The 20,044-nt window shown below is 36.1% G+C and overlaps 1 protein-coding gene across 1 annotated transcript; it reads right to left on the reverse strand.

Moving 5' to 3' along the window:
* Nucleotides 1-1,451: 1,451 nt before the first annotated feature.
* Nucleotides 1,452-5,231, reverse strand: LOC126600730 (RING-H2 finger protein ATL20-like). Its single transcript, XM_050267370.1, has 2 exons — nucleotides 4,360-5,231; nucleotides 1,452-2,098 (listed from the first exon to the last, which is right to left on the reverse strand). Exons 1-2 carry the CDS (start codon nucleotides 5,138-5,140, stop codon nucleotides 1,632-1,634), a joined length of 1,248 nt encoding a protein of 415 aa, XP_050123327.1. The 5' UTR covers nucleotides 5,141-5,231; the 3' UTR covers nucleotides 1,452-1,631.
* Nucleotides 5,232-20,044: the final 14,813 nt, after the last annotated feature.

The raw sequence follows: 20,044 nt of genomic DNA on the forward strand, positions 1-20,044 counted from the left end.
CCTCCTTGAGCAGTGGAAGTGTGGTAGACTCCGGGTGCAAGATTTGAGTTGGAAAATATCAAATCTGCGAAGAAATGTGGTGAAAATGCCTCCGACTCGATGGTTGCTCCAGATAGTTGAGATATTCTAGGGCCAACTTGAGCTGCTTGGGAAACCATAGGAGGTAGGGCTGTGAGAACAGGTTAGATTACTGGAGCATGCTGGGTCGCAGGAGCAGGAAGGGCTGAGGGAGCAGGCAGGGCTGTAGGAGCAAGCTGGGTCACGGAAGCAGGCTGCTCAATGCGTGGTGCATACGAATGAGAGGCTTAGGCTCGGGCCTGTGCAAGCTTGGATGGCATGGCTTGGGCCATGGTGAAACCTTGTAGTGGTGGTGCCACTCTGCTTACGACCGCATTTTGCCTCATGGATCTTCGCGATCCCATTTCTTGAGTATTGGAATTTTCACTTATAGAATTTTCTAAATTTCTAGCCATTATATTTTTCATATACGTTTTATCAAAGAACCTTTGCAAATAAAAAATTCTAATAATAAGAATGTATGAAAAATATTCAAATGGACTAGAAAATAGAGAAAAAAAACATTTTTATGCGAGAGTCTTCTACGAGTGTGAATTTCAACTCTCAATGAAAGCACTAATTTGTGGATGCAAATTTCCGCCTTCTTCTTCTTGGACAAAATTGCACATACAAAACAATTAACACCTTAGGTCAAGGCCAAGAGCCTCACGCGCCCACGATGAATGGGGAGGGCTTTGGCCAAAGAACCTCTTATGCCAAAGTTAGAATTTAGAGAGAAAAGTATTTGGAGAGTTTTTGGGAGTTTTGCAAGAGTATGGAACTTAGCTTTTTAGAAGAAATAGGGTCATATATATAGGGAATGGGGTGTGGCCGGCCTTTAAGTGTGTTTTGGGATGTTATTTGGTGATTCAATTAGCAATTAATATATTAATTAGGTATAAATATATTAATTGGCTAATTATCATAATAAAAGAAATGTTTTGGGAGGTTTTTGGAGGTTATGGAATGAGGATGGATGAGACAAATTTGAACTTGTTACCTATTTTGGGTACTCCTGATTTGGTTGATGGATGATTCTCCACTGCTCTCGTGTAGAAGATCCGGTATGCCTCGAGGGTAAATTTGTCATCTTCACCCAAAAATTCACATGTCGCCTTATGATTATTTTTTGCTCCACATCCCTGGATGATGGCAGAGTGAAAATGGTTTGGGTTTGGTTGTTACGTACATATGAGAGATCAAACCTTGGATACCCACAATTTGAGGGTTGAAGATTGCTTAGCCGAAAAGGGAATCAAACCGGCTTAGCTGCCGTCTGTAAATTTGATCTACCACGGGTGGTAGCTCGTAGTGTTTGAGGGAGGAAGAGAACAAGAAGAATAAGCAGGTGAAGATTTCTAAGTTAGCCATATGATAGCCGCTAAAAACCAGACTAATATAGGAAATTGCCATAGCAAACCCAATAAACGATCTCGTTTGATTATAATAGTAGTACAAAACAATCATTTGTCTCTAGCTATCACAACCATATACATATACATATGCAAACATATACATATACAAATCAAATCACAACCATACCTTATGGCAAAAAATAACACGACCATCAAAATCTATGGTGATGCTAAAGAAAAAGTTGAAGAAGACATTGAGAAAGAATGGGTAGCAACAGATGAGCCCTCTGGTGAATTCCTACAAACGGGGCATGTTGCATTCATTTTAAGCCATTCGTCTATGCAACTAGCATGGAAGTAATGATTACACTCTGGTATAGTCCTCAACACCTCCTTGGCCTCGTACTCACTTAAACATATTGAACACATGTTGTCGTTGGGCTTGGGCAATCTCTTACTCTCTCCGAGCAAAGTCTTGGGGTATGATTGAATGGTTGGGCCATCAAGCCCTATTGTGAAGAAGGTAGGTTGCCGAGAAGCTAAGGTGGAGAGATCCATGCTTGGCTGGTGGCGATGAGCGTGAGCCTTTATCCTGCCGAAGATATAACTTGCGAGTCCAATGATGCATAATAGTCCGGGTATTCCCACACCTATGATTATACCATATTTTGCGCTTCTTGGAAGACCTGAACGTGAAAGATCATAGGAATTGCAATTGGTTAGTTCATATATTCAGTTCATTTTCAATGGAATGGACATCACTATTATTAATAGAAAACTTTCGTTAGTATATAGATGGCAGATGAGTTTCTTTTGGAGTGTTTGACATGTATATGTGAACATAAGTTGAAGAAAAAATTAAATAAATTTTAATATTTTGCAACTATTGTTGTTTTCTCAACTAACACTTTATTTGAATGATGGGTGCATGAATTCAGATCATAAGTGGTGTTTAATTAAGAAAAAAGCATTTTTATAATCTAATCTATTGATCACACTCTAGATTACAAAAACCATTTACTATTGTACAAAATGTTTTATTGATCACTAGGTGATTCCAATGAATGATGGTTTCACTCGCCTTTATATTTATGTCAAGGATATGCAGAAGAAGTGAATTATGTGCATTTAGTGTTTTAATCTCAATCTTTAATATTAAAAAGTGAGTTAATTATCTTAAATTATTATGATCAAATGATAATTTAGGCATTTTACTTCTCAGACACCCATTATAATTTTTGTCCGTTGATTTTCTTCAATTCATCCGATTCGACGGTTGAAAATTAAAAAGGTATATGAGAAGTAAAATAGGATGTGTGAATATCACATCTCTAAATTTATACCTTGCTAACATCATGTAACGTGATCCACTCGTTTATACTGTTAAACTATGAGAATTGCACTCAGGTCAACACACTGAATTTCTTTGATAGGACATGATTATGACGTTAAAGATTTTAAAAGCGGTAGGTTGGTAAGCATGGAACTTTCGGTCACTTTCCGCGCTTGTGCATCCCTTATTCCCTGTTTCAAGAACATTGTGATCACAATAATCTCAAAAATCAAAGCTGACATTTAATAAAGCCACCATGGTACGCGGCATTACCTAATGGATGTGCTTGTCTTCTTCTAATGACCGATAGATATGTCCAACCTCGAGGGACACATGCAACATTACCCCTCCCCAAGCATTGACTTATTCAATATTTGCTTACTTGGCTAGACACAGTGTCCTTCTCTCTTGATCGAGGCTCGTTCGACTCAGGTGGAATGTTCGTATTCTATGTCACAATAGTCAACTAGTTACTAAACATTGAAGATGCAGAGTGATTTCACATTTCTCGGTTAAGTTCAAATAGCAGCACCTTTTTGTCCCATATCACCGATCGAAGATGTATAAAAAGTTCTAAATAATTACGAGATTGTAAGAAATCCCAAGTACAATAAGTCAACTCGGTTTAATTGTGCTGGCCGCACTTTAACAAGATTAGTTATACCATAAATTAAGTAATTTTTATGTATCTTTCGTTTTTTTTAATTTTCTTTACTTTGATGAGTAAAGTTTATGTCTCCTAAACAGCTAGATGTAATTTTTTTTTTAATTCCTTTTGCACCCTCAAAGTTTATAAAAATAAAAACAAAATTTAAAAAATTGTCTTACTGCCAACCTGAATCATATTTTTTGACAAAACTAAACTTGATTAAAAAAGTTATGTCTTACCACCAATGATTTAGATGAATAAGATCTAAACAATATATATATATATATATATATATCGTACTGGATAATACTTGCATCTGCTAATGTGGGGATGCACATATTCCCTCATTTGTAAATAATGTATCTTGACCAAATAAATCAAAGGAAAACTAATGAAAAGGGCTTGAAAACTTTGAATTTTAATGATAAGGACAAAATAAAGGGTAAAGTGAATACTACCAGGATTGACTTTTTAGTGTAAAAATGTGGTTTTTCGTTAAAGTGAACAGTACCGAGTGCTTTTCGTTAAAGTTCCCATAAATCAATGATCGAATTTTCATTTGAATATCATTCCTACAAAAAAATAGTTCGAATTGAATTTCATTTTATCATCCAAATGTATCAAATAAATGGACGGTTCAGTATGAATATGTTTCTTGGTAATTACACTGTTGATTTGTTCTATAGTATAATTAAATGATCTCCGATTGAAATGATTTGTTGTAGAGATATCTCCAAATAAAAATAAAAAGAATTGAACGGGTCCAATTTGATTCTATTCATAGTGACCCAAACTTGTATATTATAACCAAGAGTGAGTGTTATTAATAACTTTCAAGATGTGTTTAAAGATAAAAGATTTATTTGTATAAGCCATGAAAATCAAGAGCAGAGGTAGCAGCTTAATTATATGCAAGTAACCTATAAAATAGTGCATATAGTGGAGTAATTGGAAAATTAACCTACCTTCACTCTTAGCCTCAGGAATATTCGAGCACACAATCCGATCAACATCTCTGTTAAACCCACAATCTCCACCACGGGCTTCACAATCAGGACAGTCAGGCGTTGACCAAGTCAACCCAACACCACGCCAAACATCCCCAAACAACTCCAGCATCTCATCAGCAGCTGTAGTCGGAACCACAACACTCGAAATCACCGGACACAAAACCACTGACGGTAACGGTGACGGTGACGGTGAAGCTGACGAAGACGACGTTGACTGAAGCCAATTTTCGTACACCCCCGACCGAACAGCAAACACCATGTGATTCTCAGTGCTGAGACAGGAAATAATCGTGGCTATGAAGGGTATCGACGTCGCGTGGCTTGCTCGTGCCAGAGAGGAGCAGTTGAGGAAGGTGAGGTTCTGGACTCTGTCGAAGTGGAACGGCGTGCCGTGGAGGTTGAAGGTGTTGTTTAGGAACCGTTTGGGGAGGCAGTGGTTGGGGTCGTTGATGTAAAGCGTTTGGAAGTCGTAGTCGATGCTTTGGACTATGAAGTTGTCGGAAGAGGCTGGGAGGGTGAGTGTGGTCATGAATGGGGTTTGGTTGCTGCATGAGAGGTCAAACCCTGGATTGTTGTACCGACAGCGTGGGGATTGGAGGTTTCGAAGCCAGAAAGGGAATCGGACCGGAGGTCCGCGGGGGCAGTTTGATGCAGGGCAGATGGAAGAAGCCCTTGTTGGATGGAAGAAGATGATCACGAAAAGTAAGAATAATGAGAAGAGTTGTAAGGCAGCCATTTGATAGTACTGGAAGTTGTTTTTTTTTTTTTTTTTTTTGGATAATACTGGAAGTTGTTTGGTGAAAGATTTAGCCAGGTAGGCATTGAGTGGTGGTTCATATCTGCTATATATAAGTGTCTTAGAAATGAGAGTAAAATACCGACACGAAGATATTTAGGTAAAGGCCATGATATTGGGACAAACAAACATGGTATTTGCCCAAACAAAATAAATATATATATATATTTTTTTTTTAAACAAATAATATTATATACACTAAAAGAGAGAATAAATGCTTAGCCTCATAATGGACTAATAATAATATGGTTTAAATTCATCTTTAGTGAATATTGAACATAAAACTTTTCACTTATAGATAAAAAGGAATATCATTAGATCATAATAAGTGGCAACAAAATTAATATATTTATTTCATTAAAAAACCAACAACCAACATATTTATTAATATACTTTAATATAAATTTTAGTAAATTTATATATCTATATAATTTAATTATTCATTTCGTCTTTCACCTAAACTATATATTTTGATAATTAGTGTAATAATTGGACTAGTCCAAATACCTAATGATGTGACAACTAAATGTAAATCGTTTGACATTTTAGCATTTTGATGGACGCAGATGGAGCTCGTGACGTGCGCGTGGGTGGCGGTGGAAACTGGGGGAATGTCATCGGCTTCACACCGTAAACTTATTGGGAGGGGCATGGAAGAGGTCAGCGTTTGATTATTTGATAGAAAAATGACATATTAAATAAGTTGGGTCATTGAAGGCATTGAATGTCTTTCAAACTCATATGGAGTGATGGGGAGTCTAATCTTTGTTTTGTCTTGCACGGGTTTACAGTTTACCAAGACCCTTTTTAATTTTCTAGATAAATACCATTAAGAGTAGACCTGTAAACGGATAGGGTTTATTAGGTTTAGATCGAGTTCAACCCGATCCGTTAAGCTAACGGGTCACCCGTTAACAATTATTATTATTATTATTTTTTGCATAAAGTTTATTTTTTGTTATTAAGACTTTACTAAAATGACTAAAATATCATCAACTAACGGGTGCTAACGGGTGTTAACAAGTCCTAACGGGTCTAACAGGTTGACCTAAAGTGACCCGTTATTTAACAGGTTGTTAACGGGTTCATCCGTTAACGACCCGATCCGTTAAGCATCCACCCAAATACAAATATTAACGGGTTGGGTCGGGTCGGGTTAACGGGTTGGGTCCAAAATACCATGCCTAATTAAGAGGGTTAATATACCCACCTCATAATCTTATTTTTCCACCCACTTGTTAATGAAAATTTTAATAACGAATTTAATCTTATGTAAAAAGACTTCAAAGGCCTTGTTAAAAGTTAATCCTTTTATATATTCTTCGTAGTCAAAGAAAAAAAAAAGAACAGAAAAAAATTTAAAAACTAAAATGTGTTGTAAAATCGACTGTGGGTGCAGTGGAATAAATGAAACAAGACACAAATTTTACGAGGTTCCTCTACAGTCAGTGTGACTGGAGTACGTCCTCGGGGCAGCAGTGGTGCTTTCATTATAATTTAGAATAATAGGAGTACAAAGATAACTCTCTCTATTATCTCCTCTTATCTTCTTCTATTTTCTCTCTTCCTCTTCCTTCTCTCTCTTCCTCTTCCTTCCTTCCTCTCTTTCTTTCCCGTGAACCCTTCACATCTATCTATCCCTTTGTTGTGTTTCATAAGGCTTGTTTTTATACAAGTAAATCACATGCTAAATAGTGGAAGGGCAACTTGCCCATTATTTGAGTGGACATCCATTTCTACAACACTCCCCCTTGGATGGCCACAAGTCTTCGATTGACTCGTTAAAATCTTGATCTGTTTTGAATGCTCCCACTGATGAGTATCTCCCCCTGATTTCAAATCATTTAGGTTGATCGTTGATCGTTCTGCTTTAGTCTCTTAGTAAGAAGAGTTGCTGAAAGAGTTGCTTTACTTATTGTTAACTTTCCACAGCCTTTTTCTTGAACTGGGTTGTAGGACTTTCTGCTAGACTAGCATCGAAGATCGGAATTTACTCCTTTTATCTGGAGCGGAATTTGATTCAAAAGTGGTGGACACTTGATCTTGAATCGGACTTGTGATTTCTTCAAGGACTTCGGGGCTTGATCTTGAATGAAATTGTACCGTGAAGAGCTTCTTCGACTTTGTCGGGGATGAATCAGCACGTGTTGGTTGCGCTTGTCTCCACATGCTCCAATGTATCATTTTCACTTTCCTTACTTGCTCCCCTTGCTTAAGTAGTATTTTCACTGCTTTCCCCCCTATGCATATGTGGCATCTTCTCTTGTAGGATTTGTCCCCTGGTGCAGAAGTGGAATGCAAACCTTTGCATTTGGATGGTTCATCACTTCTTGGTGACTGGAGACCCAACTCCAACCGTTGAAGATGACTACTCGAGAGCAATACTAGGTAAGCAATCAGGAAAGGTTCCAGGCAATCGGTTCCTTACCGGGAGTTTGAGTGGAGGTTCCGACATATTGATTTCCTTATCCTTGTCTTTGCAGGCAAGAACATGGACAAAGGAAAGGACAGGGAGATTGCATGATATGAGATAATCTTGCTCTGGTCCCTGAAGATATGTGATAATCTTGCTCTGGTGTGACATGTTTGAAGAAGTATTCTCGGAGAGGAAGAAAACTGAGTATTTCGAGATGCTATGTTGAAGATGCATTCTCGGAGATGAGGAAGAGTTAGGTATTCTTGCAGTGTTGCAGGTCTGCCTTGTTATGGAGAACAGAGGTCGACATATATAGAGATTTCTCAATAGCAAGTGGTGGTGCTGTGCTTTTACTCTTGTCAGCAACTGTGGTGTAAATAGAACAGTAAGATTTACGCGTTTGCAACTTTGTCAGAGATCTTTGACAAAATTGCACGCGACATCTGAAAAAGTTGGGATTACGTCTGAAAAATGCCAACGAACTTTATTCAGGAAAATCTGGCTTTTGAAATTCGGAGAGCGGTGCCTCTTCGATCTTTGAACAAGTGGCTCTGCTGCCTCTTCTTTTATAGAGACATCAATTGTGTTCAAGAGTATGCTCAGAAAGTTGCTGCCTGTAGAAATTTCCTCTATCTTGCACTTCTGAAATTTTATTTGACCTCTGTTTTTCCTTCATCATTTCTGAAAAATGACTTGCCCATCTAACATTTGCTTAGATTTGAGTCTTAGGAGTGATACAGATGAGCATGGTCAGGATAATATATGGCGCCCGTCCTTCTCATCTTCTAATGGTCCTCTTACGGTTGGGGACTCTGTGATGAAGAATAACATAACTGCTACTGTGGTAGCTAGGAATCTTCTCACTCCAAGGGATAACAAGATCCTTTCAGAACGGTCTGAAGAGTCGGCCGTTCAAGACTCCTTGGCTCTCAGTGTTCAGTGTGCTGGCTCTGTGTCCAATATGGGCCAACGCCTACTTGCTCAAACTCGCCAAATTAAATCATTGATGGCGGAGGTGGCAAGTCTTAAACAAGAGATCAGAGGGCTCAAGCACGAGAATAGGGTGTTACACGTGCTTGCAAATAGTTACTCTACGAGCATGAAAAGAAAGCTCGACCAACTGCAAGAATCCGAAAGTCGGATTCAAAGTGATCACCAGAGGTTCGTTGCTAGATTCCGAAAGCAACTGATGCCTTCCCCTTCTGGTGTTTTGCTAAGTACTGGGGTGCCACATGATCAATCTCCAGTGCCTCCCCCTTCTAGGGTACTTCCGAGTACTGAGGCTGCACATGAGCAACCTTTGTGAAGGCTTCATCCTGTTTGTTTATTTTAACTCATGTGTATGTATATATCTGTAATTTCTTGGAGATATTAATAAATAAGCTTTATTTCATTCAATGTATTGTGCCAAATACAATAAAGCATATACTTCACTAAGATGTGGTACTTCTGGACCAAGTATTAATTTATCTTTACCCTCACGAAGATAAATGATTATTCTTAGTGTTTTCATCATATGAGTATTCAACTCATAATCTTCAATCCATATGGTTCTTTTAATATCATAAATATCATGGATAAGATTCGTGTTGGTAGATTGTTCGATCTGCAGCTCGAGACAATAATTCCTTCAACACTTTATAATTTTTCTAGACTCTTCAGGAGTCCCAATTTAATATCATCAACTCTTCAAGAGTTCTAATTTAATGTCATTGACTCTTGCAAGAGATTTTAGTATGTTGCAACAATATCATAATGATAGTACTCACTAAGGCAATTTATATCATCCATTGATATTGAGTACATAATTTATGCTTTACCCTTCGGGGCCTTACTTCAAGCAATTTGAATCATTCAAGGATTTTCTACACTTCATGACACATTTTCCTTTGGAATTTATACAGAGCAATTTGCTCCCATGTATATTTGAGGGATTTACTTATGGAGATATGATGTGGGTGACTCACAACCCTTCATATATAATTCTCCATTTATATGAACTCGTTTACAACCTTGTGTCATATCATGTAAGTGTATTACACTGTATTACAAATGCCCATATATAATCTCCTTGGTTCAACATCTTTTGGCTATTTGTATTGTATTCAAATATATATAGGTTCATTTGCCCACGTTCTTACAAAATTGTAATGGAATTGCCTTTCTCCATTTTGGCCAATAATTTTCCTTTTGTCGACGAACAAAAGAACGTGACTCAATATTAACACAGCTCATTGATGAATTTAGTAGCTACTTGTAAAAACCAAAATTACCATTGGTTATCATCAATCCGTGATCCCATATTCTCATGTGTATGCGCATGCATAAAAGCTTTTCATTTCTTTGGATATCCATTGCCTCTTCAAGGGCATTACACTATCTCTTCCAGGATAGTCATAGTTTAGAGAATGCGGATCTTCTTGAGCGTTATAGAGCTTGGATTTTAATCTCCACTTCCAAGAGTTGAGTCATTTAGAACCTATACGTCAATCATGCTTCATGCATGAGACATCAATATTCCCATGTCTGTGGATTGTCCTATCTGGGACGTGTATCCACGCGGCGACTGTCATGCTTCTGGCATGCAACAGTTATGCTTCGGGAATGCAATAGTTCAGTAGTGCCATATTATTCTTCTTTCGAATAACTGAACCTTTTGAGTCTAAAAATCTGCCACGCTTCAGGCGTGCAACAGATAAATCATTTACTGTCTCATTATTTTATCCAACAGAGACATCAATTCTTGTAGGCACATTTGCAGTAAGTATATATGATTTCATCACTTTCGTTGCATCATTCAATTATTCATATTTCATTTTCTTATTGATTGCTTCGTGAATCAAAATAAGACAAATTCTCTTCGTTCTTCTGGAACGGTCTTTTCTCATTATTCTTTTGGAATGATATTTTCTCATCGTTCTTCTGGAACGATATTATTTTCTCCCCCTAATGGCAGGAAAATTGTCTTATCAAAATGACAGTCCGCAAACCATGCGGTAAACATATCCCCAATCAAGAATTCCAAATATTGAATGATAGATGGTGTTCAACATCAATGCCTAAACTGCAATGATGCCTCATTTCAGTACGTTGTGGCAGTCTTACAGGCACATAGACAACACAACCAAAAACTCGTAAATGTATAATGTTTGGTTGGTTCCAAACCCGAGTTGTACTGAGAAGTATTGATGGTCGGTAACATGTCTCAACCGAATTAATAATGCATCATGTAAAGTTTACATGTCCCCATGTAGAAAATTGGCAATTTCGTTTTCATGAGTAGAGCGCGGGAAATCAATTTCATTCGCTTAATAAAGGCTTCTGCTAAACCATTTTGAGTATGGACATAAGGAACTTCTGGTCCTTATTTAATAGTCTGTAAACTGAGACTCTTATGGCTTTTATTACAATTAAGTTAAAGCACTGCGGCATTTCAAACTTATGGTACTCATCTAGGAACTTCATGTCCTGATTTTCAGGATCAAGGGACTTCATGCTAGATCCTTTTGTATGATGGAACTTCGGGTCCAATCATTTTATATGATGAGGATCAAGAAACTGCAGGTTCTGATCTGATTAAGGAACTTCAGGTCCTGTATATACTCATAGTAACAAAAGATAAGTACAATAAATAAATTAAAGCAATAGACGGTAATTCCAGCCATAATGAATAAATTGCATTTAAGTAAATAAAATTTGTGACAAGGGCTTTAATTCAGCACCATCAAAACTTAAAGCAATAGGCGGTAAAACCGTCCATGGTAAATAAATTGCTTTAAAGTAAATAAAGCTTGTGACAAGGGCTTTGATTCAGCACCATTCACATAAATATCAAAGCTTTAAAGCAAAGGGTAATAATTCTACCCACTATAAATAAATTGCTTTAAATAAATAGAACTTGTGACATGGGCTTTAAACCAACACCATGCACATAAATAAATATATAATTTTATTATTTCTTCCCTTCACTTCTGTCGGGGCACCCATCCAAATTGTCCTTATTTTATTAATGTTTTCATTTCACAACAACAAGTCCTTTTAGTTACTCAGGAAGTAAAAGTAACAATAAGTTCCAATTGGTGTTCCTCCTCCGGTGAGTTTCGAAAAAGTCGAAACGGTTCCCATAAGTTTTGGAGTCAAGAGTGTCTGCAACTTATGAGAAGATCAAACCGTTAGATTTAGTTCAAAATTTAGTATGATATGGATAAGAGGATACCAAACAACTTTCGTGAAGAAACAATTTCGATTTGAGCTACAGAAATAGAGTTATGGTACTCATAAGGTGGCTGTCCAGTTTTCTGCGGAAATTGGAAACTGGTTTAGTATTTCAGACATCTGCAACGATCGCACCGTTAAAGTTTTCTGAAATTTTGATATGTTGTAGATACTGAGTGGACGAACAACTTTCAAGAAGAAAGTATTTTAATCCGAGGTCCGCAAGTTGGAGTTCAGAGGCTGTTTACATGGCTGTCAAATTCTTTACGAATTTTGAGTATGTACTCTTTTGCTTCTGCAAAGGATGATATACAGTCATACAACAATATATATAGTTGCTTCAAGAAAATCAATTGTACTGAGATTTGAAGATGAAATGAAAATTGTTTCTTATCTGTAAGATTCCAGCTGAAGGAGGTGAACAGGATTTGTGGCGTTGTGCTTTCCACTGACATGAGAGCTTCTCGTGCTGATAACGTGTTGTAAAATCGACTGTGGGTGCAGTGGAATAAATGAAACAAGACACAAATTTTACGAGGTTCCTCTACAGTCAGTGTGACTGGAGTACGTCCTCGGGGCAGCAGTGGTGCTTTCATTATAATTTAGAATAATAGGAGTACAAAGATAACTCTCTCTATTATCTCCTCTTATCTTCTTCTATTTTCTCTCTTCCTCTTCCTTCTCTCTCTTCCTCTTCCTTCCTTCCTCTCTTTCTTTCCCGTGAACCCTTCACATCTATCTATCCCTTTGTTGTGTTTCATAAGGCTTGTTTTTATACAAGTAAATCACATGCTAAATAGTGGAAGGGCAACTTGCCCATTATTTGAGTGGACATCCATTTCTACAACAAAATGAGAAAAGAATCAAATCTTCCCATTTTGTCTCTTCATTCCCCGCCACTGTCAACTCTTTCTTCCTCCTCCATCTTCTATCTTTTCATTCCACCCCCACCCACCCCAAATTCTCTCTCTTTTTTCCCCTACTTTCAACCCTTAATTCTAAATTGGAATCGGAAAATTGAATCTTAAATCCAGATTTGGTAGGGGGAGAAAGAAAGAGGTAGAGATGAACATAGAAAGGAGAAGAAAACAGAAGGAATATAACTTCCCCAAGGACAAAGGAAAAAGGAGTTGCCGCCGTCATATGTAGTGCCTGGTTGTGGTTTTTTTTTTGTAGGTTAGGCAGGGACATTCACGGCTGTTCCATTCTCTTAAAATCGATTCAATCATTTTTTATATTTTATTTTATTTTATTTAGGAAACTGTTAGGGATAAGTAGGTGGGAATAAAGTGTTTGATTTTTTTTAAACTTTTTATGATGGATAAAAATATAACGTAGGTAGAAAAATAAAATTATGAAGTTGGCATAGTAGAACTCACTATTAATAACTCAACAAATAATTCACAGAAATGATTAACATTACTAAGAAAAAAAAAAAGGAAAATACATGGCAATCTACAAGCGTGCATGAGTGATTGATCAATATGTTTAATTTTCAAAAGTCTTACCTTTTTTTTTTTTTTTTTTTTATTCTAAAATATATTGATGTTTTGTTACTTAGTGTTACGATCTAATAATATTTCTCTTCACTTGTCAGTGAGAGGTCTTAGGTATGATTTTTGCCTCAAACGAGTTTGAACCACATTAATGCTAGCTTATTGTGAGGCCAAACTCACCCTCTCTTCTTTAGTGTAGATACTATCGTTTGTTAAAAAATAAATAAAAATAAAAAAAAAATTATATATATATATTGATGTTTTTGTTCTCTAAAGGGCGCATCCAAGTATTAATGGCGGAGCCACATATTAAGCTACTTTCACGCTCCTAAGTGAGACATGTCATGGCGTAGAGTTTGGCTTTGAAATCCATGCCATGAGCATCGATGTTGGCGAGAAATTTTTTATTGTGACAGGAATATAAATGGTACATCACGTGTTTTAATAGAAGTAGTAGTAAATTTTATTTTTTAACTTATTAATTTTTTAGCACACATATCACATAATTTATATAATGACACGTGATGTATTACCTCGTGTAACGATCACATTGAAAAATCTCTCGATGTTGAGGCATGGCACCAACGAAATTGACAAGGTCAAGGAGCGAGGGCTCGAGGCTTTGGTAGCATGGAGGCATTCTAGCTATGCGAGTACCATAAATAGGGGATGTACTATCCACACACAATTTTTTACTTCTCACACACCTCTTGTTAATTTTTGTCCGTTGAACTTCTTCAATTCATCTGATCCAACGGCCAAAAACCAAAAAAATGTGAGAAAAGTAAAAAAGGTGTGTAGGTATCACATCCCTAAATAAGACATGGCATCGGCAGCCGAGAAGAGTGGAGGTCATAGTTGTGGCACGTTGTTAGATGACATTAAGGGGAATGCCATGAAGGAATGGACGTCATTCATAAACAATGAAAAGAAAGAAAATGTGGCATTGAAAGTTGGATTAGGATCTTCTCCCTTCTTCTTTTTATCCCCTTCAGTCATCTTCTCTCACATTTTCTATTTTTTCTTTTTTTTTCTATAAAAAAATTAATATAAGATGTTGACGTGACTTAACCGTAATCGTTCAAATAGGAAGGCAAAGAAGGAGAAGTGAAAAAAAAAAAAGTAGAGAATCCTACTCCTTGAAAGTTCTGCATAAAACAGAAAATTTTCATACGATTGAATTGACAAAAACACAAATATCTTTTTATTAATTGATATTAATTGTTTGGTTGGAAAAGATATTGAAGTCGCGCTCATGACCAATGTTTTAGTATTGAGACTAATTTAGACGGGTTTTGTTGCCTGTGGGAGTGGACTACAGATTAGCCTAGGCATTTGGAAAGTGCTCTTGAGGTGCACTTGAGGCATTGTCAAGGCGCCACCTGGGCGTTTAAATTATTATTATTAAAAAAAGGAATTTTTTTTTTTTTTGGTGAAATATCATATCAAACTTTTAAATATTTTTTTAAAATGTCATATAAACTAAAATTTTAAAGAATTTGTCATATCAACTTTTCAAAATCATTAATTTGTCATTTCACCTTAACTTCATTAAGTTTATCATCCAAAATAAGCCATGTTCCTTCCACATGACTTGGTTTCAAGGTTATTTCAAACTTTTTAAATCCCCACACTCTTTCAAGATTATTTTCAAGTCATTTTTTTAAGAATAAGTGAACCGTGTTAAATTATCAAAGCTTGCAATTAATTAAATTTCATATTAGTGAGCCTAATATACTTGTTTAGTAGTTCATCATAAATTTTTGAAATGAACATGACATGTTTTGTTTTTTTACCCACCAAAATTTTTGGTTCTGTATCAAAGAGAAGTAACTTGTGAAAAAGAGGTTATATGTCTAAAACCAATTTATTACTCCACCTTCTAGCATGAATATGTTCTTGTATAAAAATAAAAAAATAAAATAAAAAAATTAAAAACTTGTGAAAATGAGGTCAAAAGTCCAAAATAATCTGGAACACAAGTCAATGAACGTGACTTATTTTAGATGCAAAACTTAATGGAGTTGGGATGAGATGACAAATTAATGATTTTGAAAATTTGATTTGAAAAATCGCTTAAAATTTGAGTTCATATAACAAATTGAAAAATGTGTATAAGTTCATATGACATTTCAAAATATTTAGGGTAAATTACACAAGGGAAGTGTTGTTAACACACCAAAAATCTCATTCTACACTCGTCACAAGTGTATTTTTTTTTTTAAATATAAAAAGTTTGGAATGTAAAATGAGATTTTTGGAGGGCCAATAACAATTATCATTACACAAAACTACCTCAACTATAGGTCGAACTACAATTTCATACATCATGTTTTAAACATTGCAATATCATACCTCAATTTATGAATTCGTTTCCATGTCAGACATTCGTTAAAATTTCTGTCAATTTTGTTGATAAGTGATGACATGGCAGGTGTGGGTTTCACTCCTCACTCAACTGAATTTAAAAATTAATTAAATTTAATAAGTTAAGATTTTTCTTTAATCTGAAAAAATTAAAATTTATTAGAACACTTTCTCTCTTCTCTCCCTCATCTCTCCCTCGTCTACTTTATCGTTAAGGTTCGTAAGATTGGCAAGGGAGCTATGGAATGCGTTGTGTGCTTGAGCGAGTTCGATGACTTCGAAACGTTGCATTTGTTCCCAAATCCGACCATGTCTTCCATCCAGATTGCACCTAACACCTGACTCGCACTCGACGGGTCAATCGCTGATCCAACCCAGATTGGACACCGAGTGGTACACGTTGAGACTGCTGGAAAAGGTGAGGAGGCAACTGGTTTCGAGCGGCAACAGCAAGAACCCGTGCCCGCTGGACCACCTTTGGGAGCTGGACGATTTCTATGAGCCGATCCACCACCACAACCAAGCAAGGCAGCGAAGTTTCAATCATTGTCATCAGGCTCGAACACAAGATTTTCGAGTTAAACAGGTACAAGCTCGTAGGGAATCAGAAACAAGAGACAACCAATTGGGCGGCGGCTAAACCAATGGAGAAATGAAACGGATTGGTGGTGGCTGAAGCGGGGGAGGTTAGATTGGTGATGGCTGAAACGGGGGAGGCTGCAAAATCAAGAGACACCCAAGATCAAATGTATTCATGTTCCTCCAAACTAAACTTACAGATCATTGTTTATTTTTTATTTTTTTAATTTGGGAACGTTGCTGCAAATCATGGAGAGTGTTTTTTCAATTATCTTAATTTTTTCAGACCAAAAAAAATTCTTAATTTTTGATTTTTTTTCATACCAAAGCCGATGCAGTAAACGAGGGAGAGATGAGGGAGAAAGGACACTAATCCTCTCCATATCTGAGCCTAGGGATCAATAGATATGGGCTATTGAAATTTAATCCAATGGTTACAATTATATAACTTTTAGAGAGATCCCTATTTGTAGTAGATCAAATTTCAATGGTCTGGATATATTGATCCCTATGCTCAGATCTAGAGAGTGTCTAGAGAGAAAAGAGGCAAAGAGACGTGAGGAGATAGGAGGTTTTCTTAATAATTTTTTTTTAAAACTAAAATTTCTTAACTTATTAATATTTAATTAATTTTTAAATTCAATTAGGTGATGAGCACCATGCACCTGCCACGTTATCACTTAACAAAAAATTGACAAAAAATTTAATAGATGTTTGACATTGCAATGAATTCATAAGTTGTTGTATGACATTGCAATATTTAAAACATAAGGTATGAGATTGTGGTACCCATAGTTAAGGTAGTTTTGTGTAATTTACCCAAAAAATTTCTAAACAAAAACGGACCAAATCCAAAACAACGTCATTTAGGCAGATTTTTTTAGAACCCAAAACAACGTCGTTTAGGCAGATTTTTTTAGAACCCAATAATTCTCTTTCTACAAACGAATTCCAAATTTGTCATGCAAATTTTCCAGTTTGCCCACAAATAAAAACTCACTGGATTGGTGACCACCTACCACGTCTAAATCACCTCAACCAATTTTCTTTCATCTCATCTTTACCTCAAGTTCAAATAATTAAATTCAATAATTCATTTTTAAATTAATTTCAGGTTTAATTAATCTTTTTATTTTTCATCATACTCATCTTTTCAAATGAAGTCTGAGAGCGTTTGAGAATGTATGAAAAATATATGTGGAAAAGATGAAGCCACACACCCTTTGCATTGAACAGTCGCCTCCCAAAAATATGCATGTTGTGAACAGGCATATGATTATTATAAATACATGCATCTGCATGTATTCAAACCATTGAAAATCATCTATCTTTTCATTCAAAGCATACTGAGATAACCATAAAGATATTTGCCAGAAGTCTAATGTGAAGTCTAGACCTTTAGGTTTGGCTTTCCTTGTCAACGTTGTAATTGTACCACATTCTCAATCCTGCTTTAGGTTTTTCTCTATTTATGGGATGTGTCAATTGGGAGAAATGTTCAAGAAGTTGGTGGTTTATGTAATTGTAATTGTAAACCACTGAAATTAATGCAGATGCATGAACAAACCTTTTCACGTATACATTCTTATTACATTCTGACTATCTTAGTTGTCTTGTTAGCCTTGCGCGCGGATTTCCAGCGAGCTGGGCATGCAATTTAAACTTACCCACGTGGGCTAACTAACAACTTTTTGGAGAATGTCTATTTTCCACCCTTGATCTTTTCAGATTATTTTGAAGCATGACATGTGTCCCTTGTTGGTTGAAAAACACACCAACGCTTTGGGGTTAAGATCCCTAGCAAGATTCATTTGGTTTTTGGGGGTTTTCAAATTTATTTTTCTAGAGAAAGAGAGAAGCATTAAGGCTTCATCTTATTCTTTGTTCTTCATTTATGAAACCCTAGTTGCAAAACCATTTTCATGCATTAAACACCCAATCATTGAAGAATATGGTTGCATTGTCTTTAGGGTTTTACATTAAATTTGTGGTGAAGTTATTCAAGTTTCAAATCTGATTATTGACCCATTTTAGGATTCACGTCAATTTCTTCCTTCAATTGTTTGACAGAAGAAACTGACTGGACATTGAATCCAGATCTGCAAATCATTATCATAACATCATATACATAGTTTGTGTTGGTTTCGGTGCCACAAGGTAAAGAGCTCAGGATGAGCTGCCACTTCGTGAAGATTGAAGGAATCCTCAACTTGTGCAAAGTAAAGTTGCACAAAGGTAAAGTTGCTCCATAGACTATGTCTAGTAATTGACCTTTGCATGGTACTTTGTAAGAACCTTATTTGTATTAGTGGATTGAACTTAGTGGAGAGTCCCCAACTTTTTAACCCAGAGGTGGGTCTTTCTAGTAAAAAACTTCTTGTGTTGATAGCCTTTTATTACTTGTCGCATATATCATCTATATGCACATGCTACATGTACCTTTTAACTTGTTAATATATATGTGCATGAAGTCATGCTCACTCAACACAACAATAACCTAAAGTAAACTAGTGAAGTGTTGACTAGGACAATTATTTGTGTTTTAGATTGGAATATATAATCTGTGTTTGGTTGACTAACAAATCTGTCTTAGTTTATTAGTATGATTGACTAGTCAGTCCAACAGATCGTATTTTATTTACAAGATATTCCACCTATACTAATTTCATCTAGTTTTTCGGTACTGGAATCTCAACCTAAATCATTGAATCCTGGTGAAGTAGGTGTCCATCAAACTACAAGCACAAAGTATGTTTCTAAGACAATGCAGTATGCAAGCCTTGATCACTGTTCTTACATGTTTAATATTAATTTCATTTTGTTCATACTCTGCCAAGCATTTATTGTTATTAGCATATTCGAATTTTTTTATATATATAAATTTGTCATTGATTGTTGATATATATCCAACTATGCACTCTTCCACTCATCCATCCAACTTGTATTCTATGGTTAAGATCTTCATCCACTTCTCCGTTATCTTGCAAAATAGATCCAAGATAACGAAAGCATTCACTATGTACATCTTGATCTCCAATCCTCACCTCTATCTTGTTTGGACCCCACTCCCACTGAACTTGCCCATATACGCTATTTTTGACCTACTTAGGCGAAGACCTTTAACTTCCAACAGTTCCCTGCAAAAAGTTAAGCATCGAATTCACCGCCTCCTGTGTTTCATCTATCAGCATAATATTATATGTGAAAAGAATACACCAAGGGAGGTATTATCTTGAATATGTCCCCTTAATTCATACATCACCAATGCAGAAAGGCAAGGATTTAAATTTGAGTCTTGGTGTAAACCTACGATTAAAACTTTCAGTTTGTCCTTCATGGATTCTTAGTATAAAAATAATCAAAGTTACAATTGTTCTTCAATAGTTCATTTTTGCTCACCACCTCATTGATTAGTATTAGATTAGTTTGATGTAGTTAATCTACGATAAAAATATCAAAATTTAAACTTATATAATGATCAATGTAGTAGTAAATATCACCACCACTTAGGGATGGTGACAAAAAATATTCCTCAAATCGTTAAAACAATAACGAAATTCCACATAAGCCTTTGCAACAAAACAAAGTGTTGTTTTGGTACCTAAATTAAAAGCATGGATTGATTTATAATTTTGCACACTCATAACTCCATAAGCAGAGGCAAGTTGAGAACCTGACACATCCATTATACTAAAGAAATATTGCAATTGAAAAACAAGTGAAAGATGGCATTAGCTGAAGCCAATTGTTGGTACATGAAAAACAATAAAC

This window comes from Malus sylvestris, chromosome 14 (assembly GCF_916048215.2).
Source record: "Malus sylvestris chromosome 14, drMalSylv7.2, whole genome shotgun sequence".
Taxonomy (NCBI): Eukaryota; Viridiplantae; Streptophyta; class Magnoliopsida; order Rosales; family Rosaceae; genus Malus; species Malus sylvestris.

Bases quoted from the DNA above. Each gene is read 5' to 3' on its own strand.
- LOC126600730 (XM_050267370.1), bottom strand. From the start codon at position 5,140: ATGGCTGCCTTACAACTCTTCTCATTATTCTTACTTTTCGTGATCATC. The intron at 2,099-4,359 runs GTAGGTTAATTT...TTTCACGTTCAG, and splicing joins TCCTGAGGCTAAGAGTGAAG to GTCTTCCAAGAAGCGCAAAA.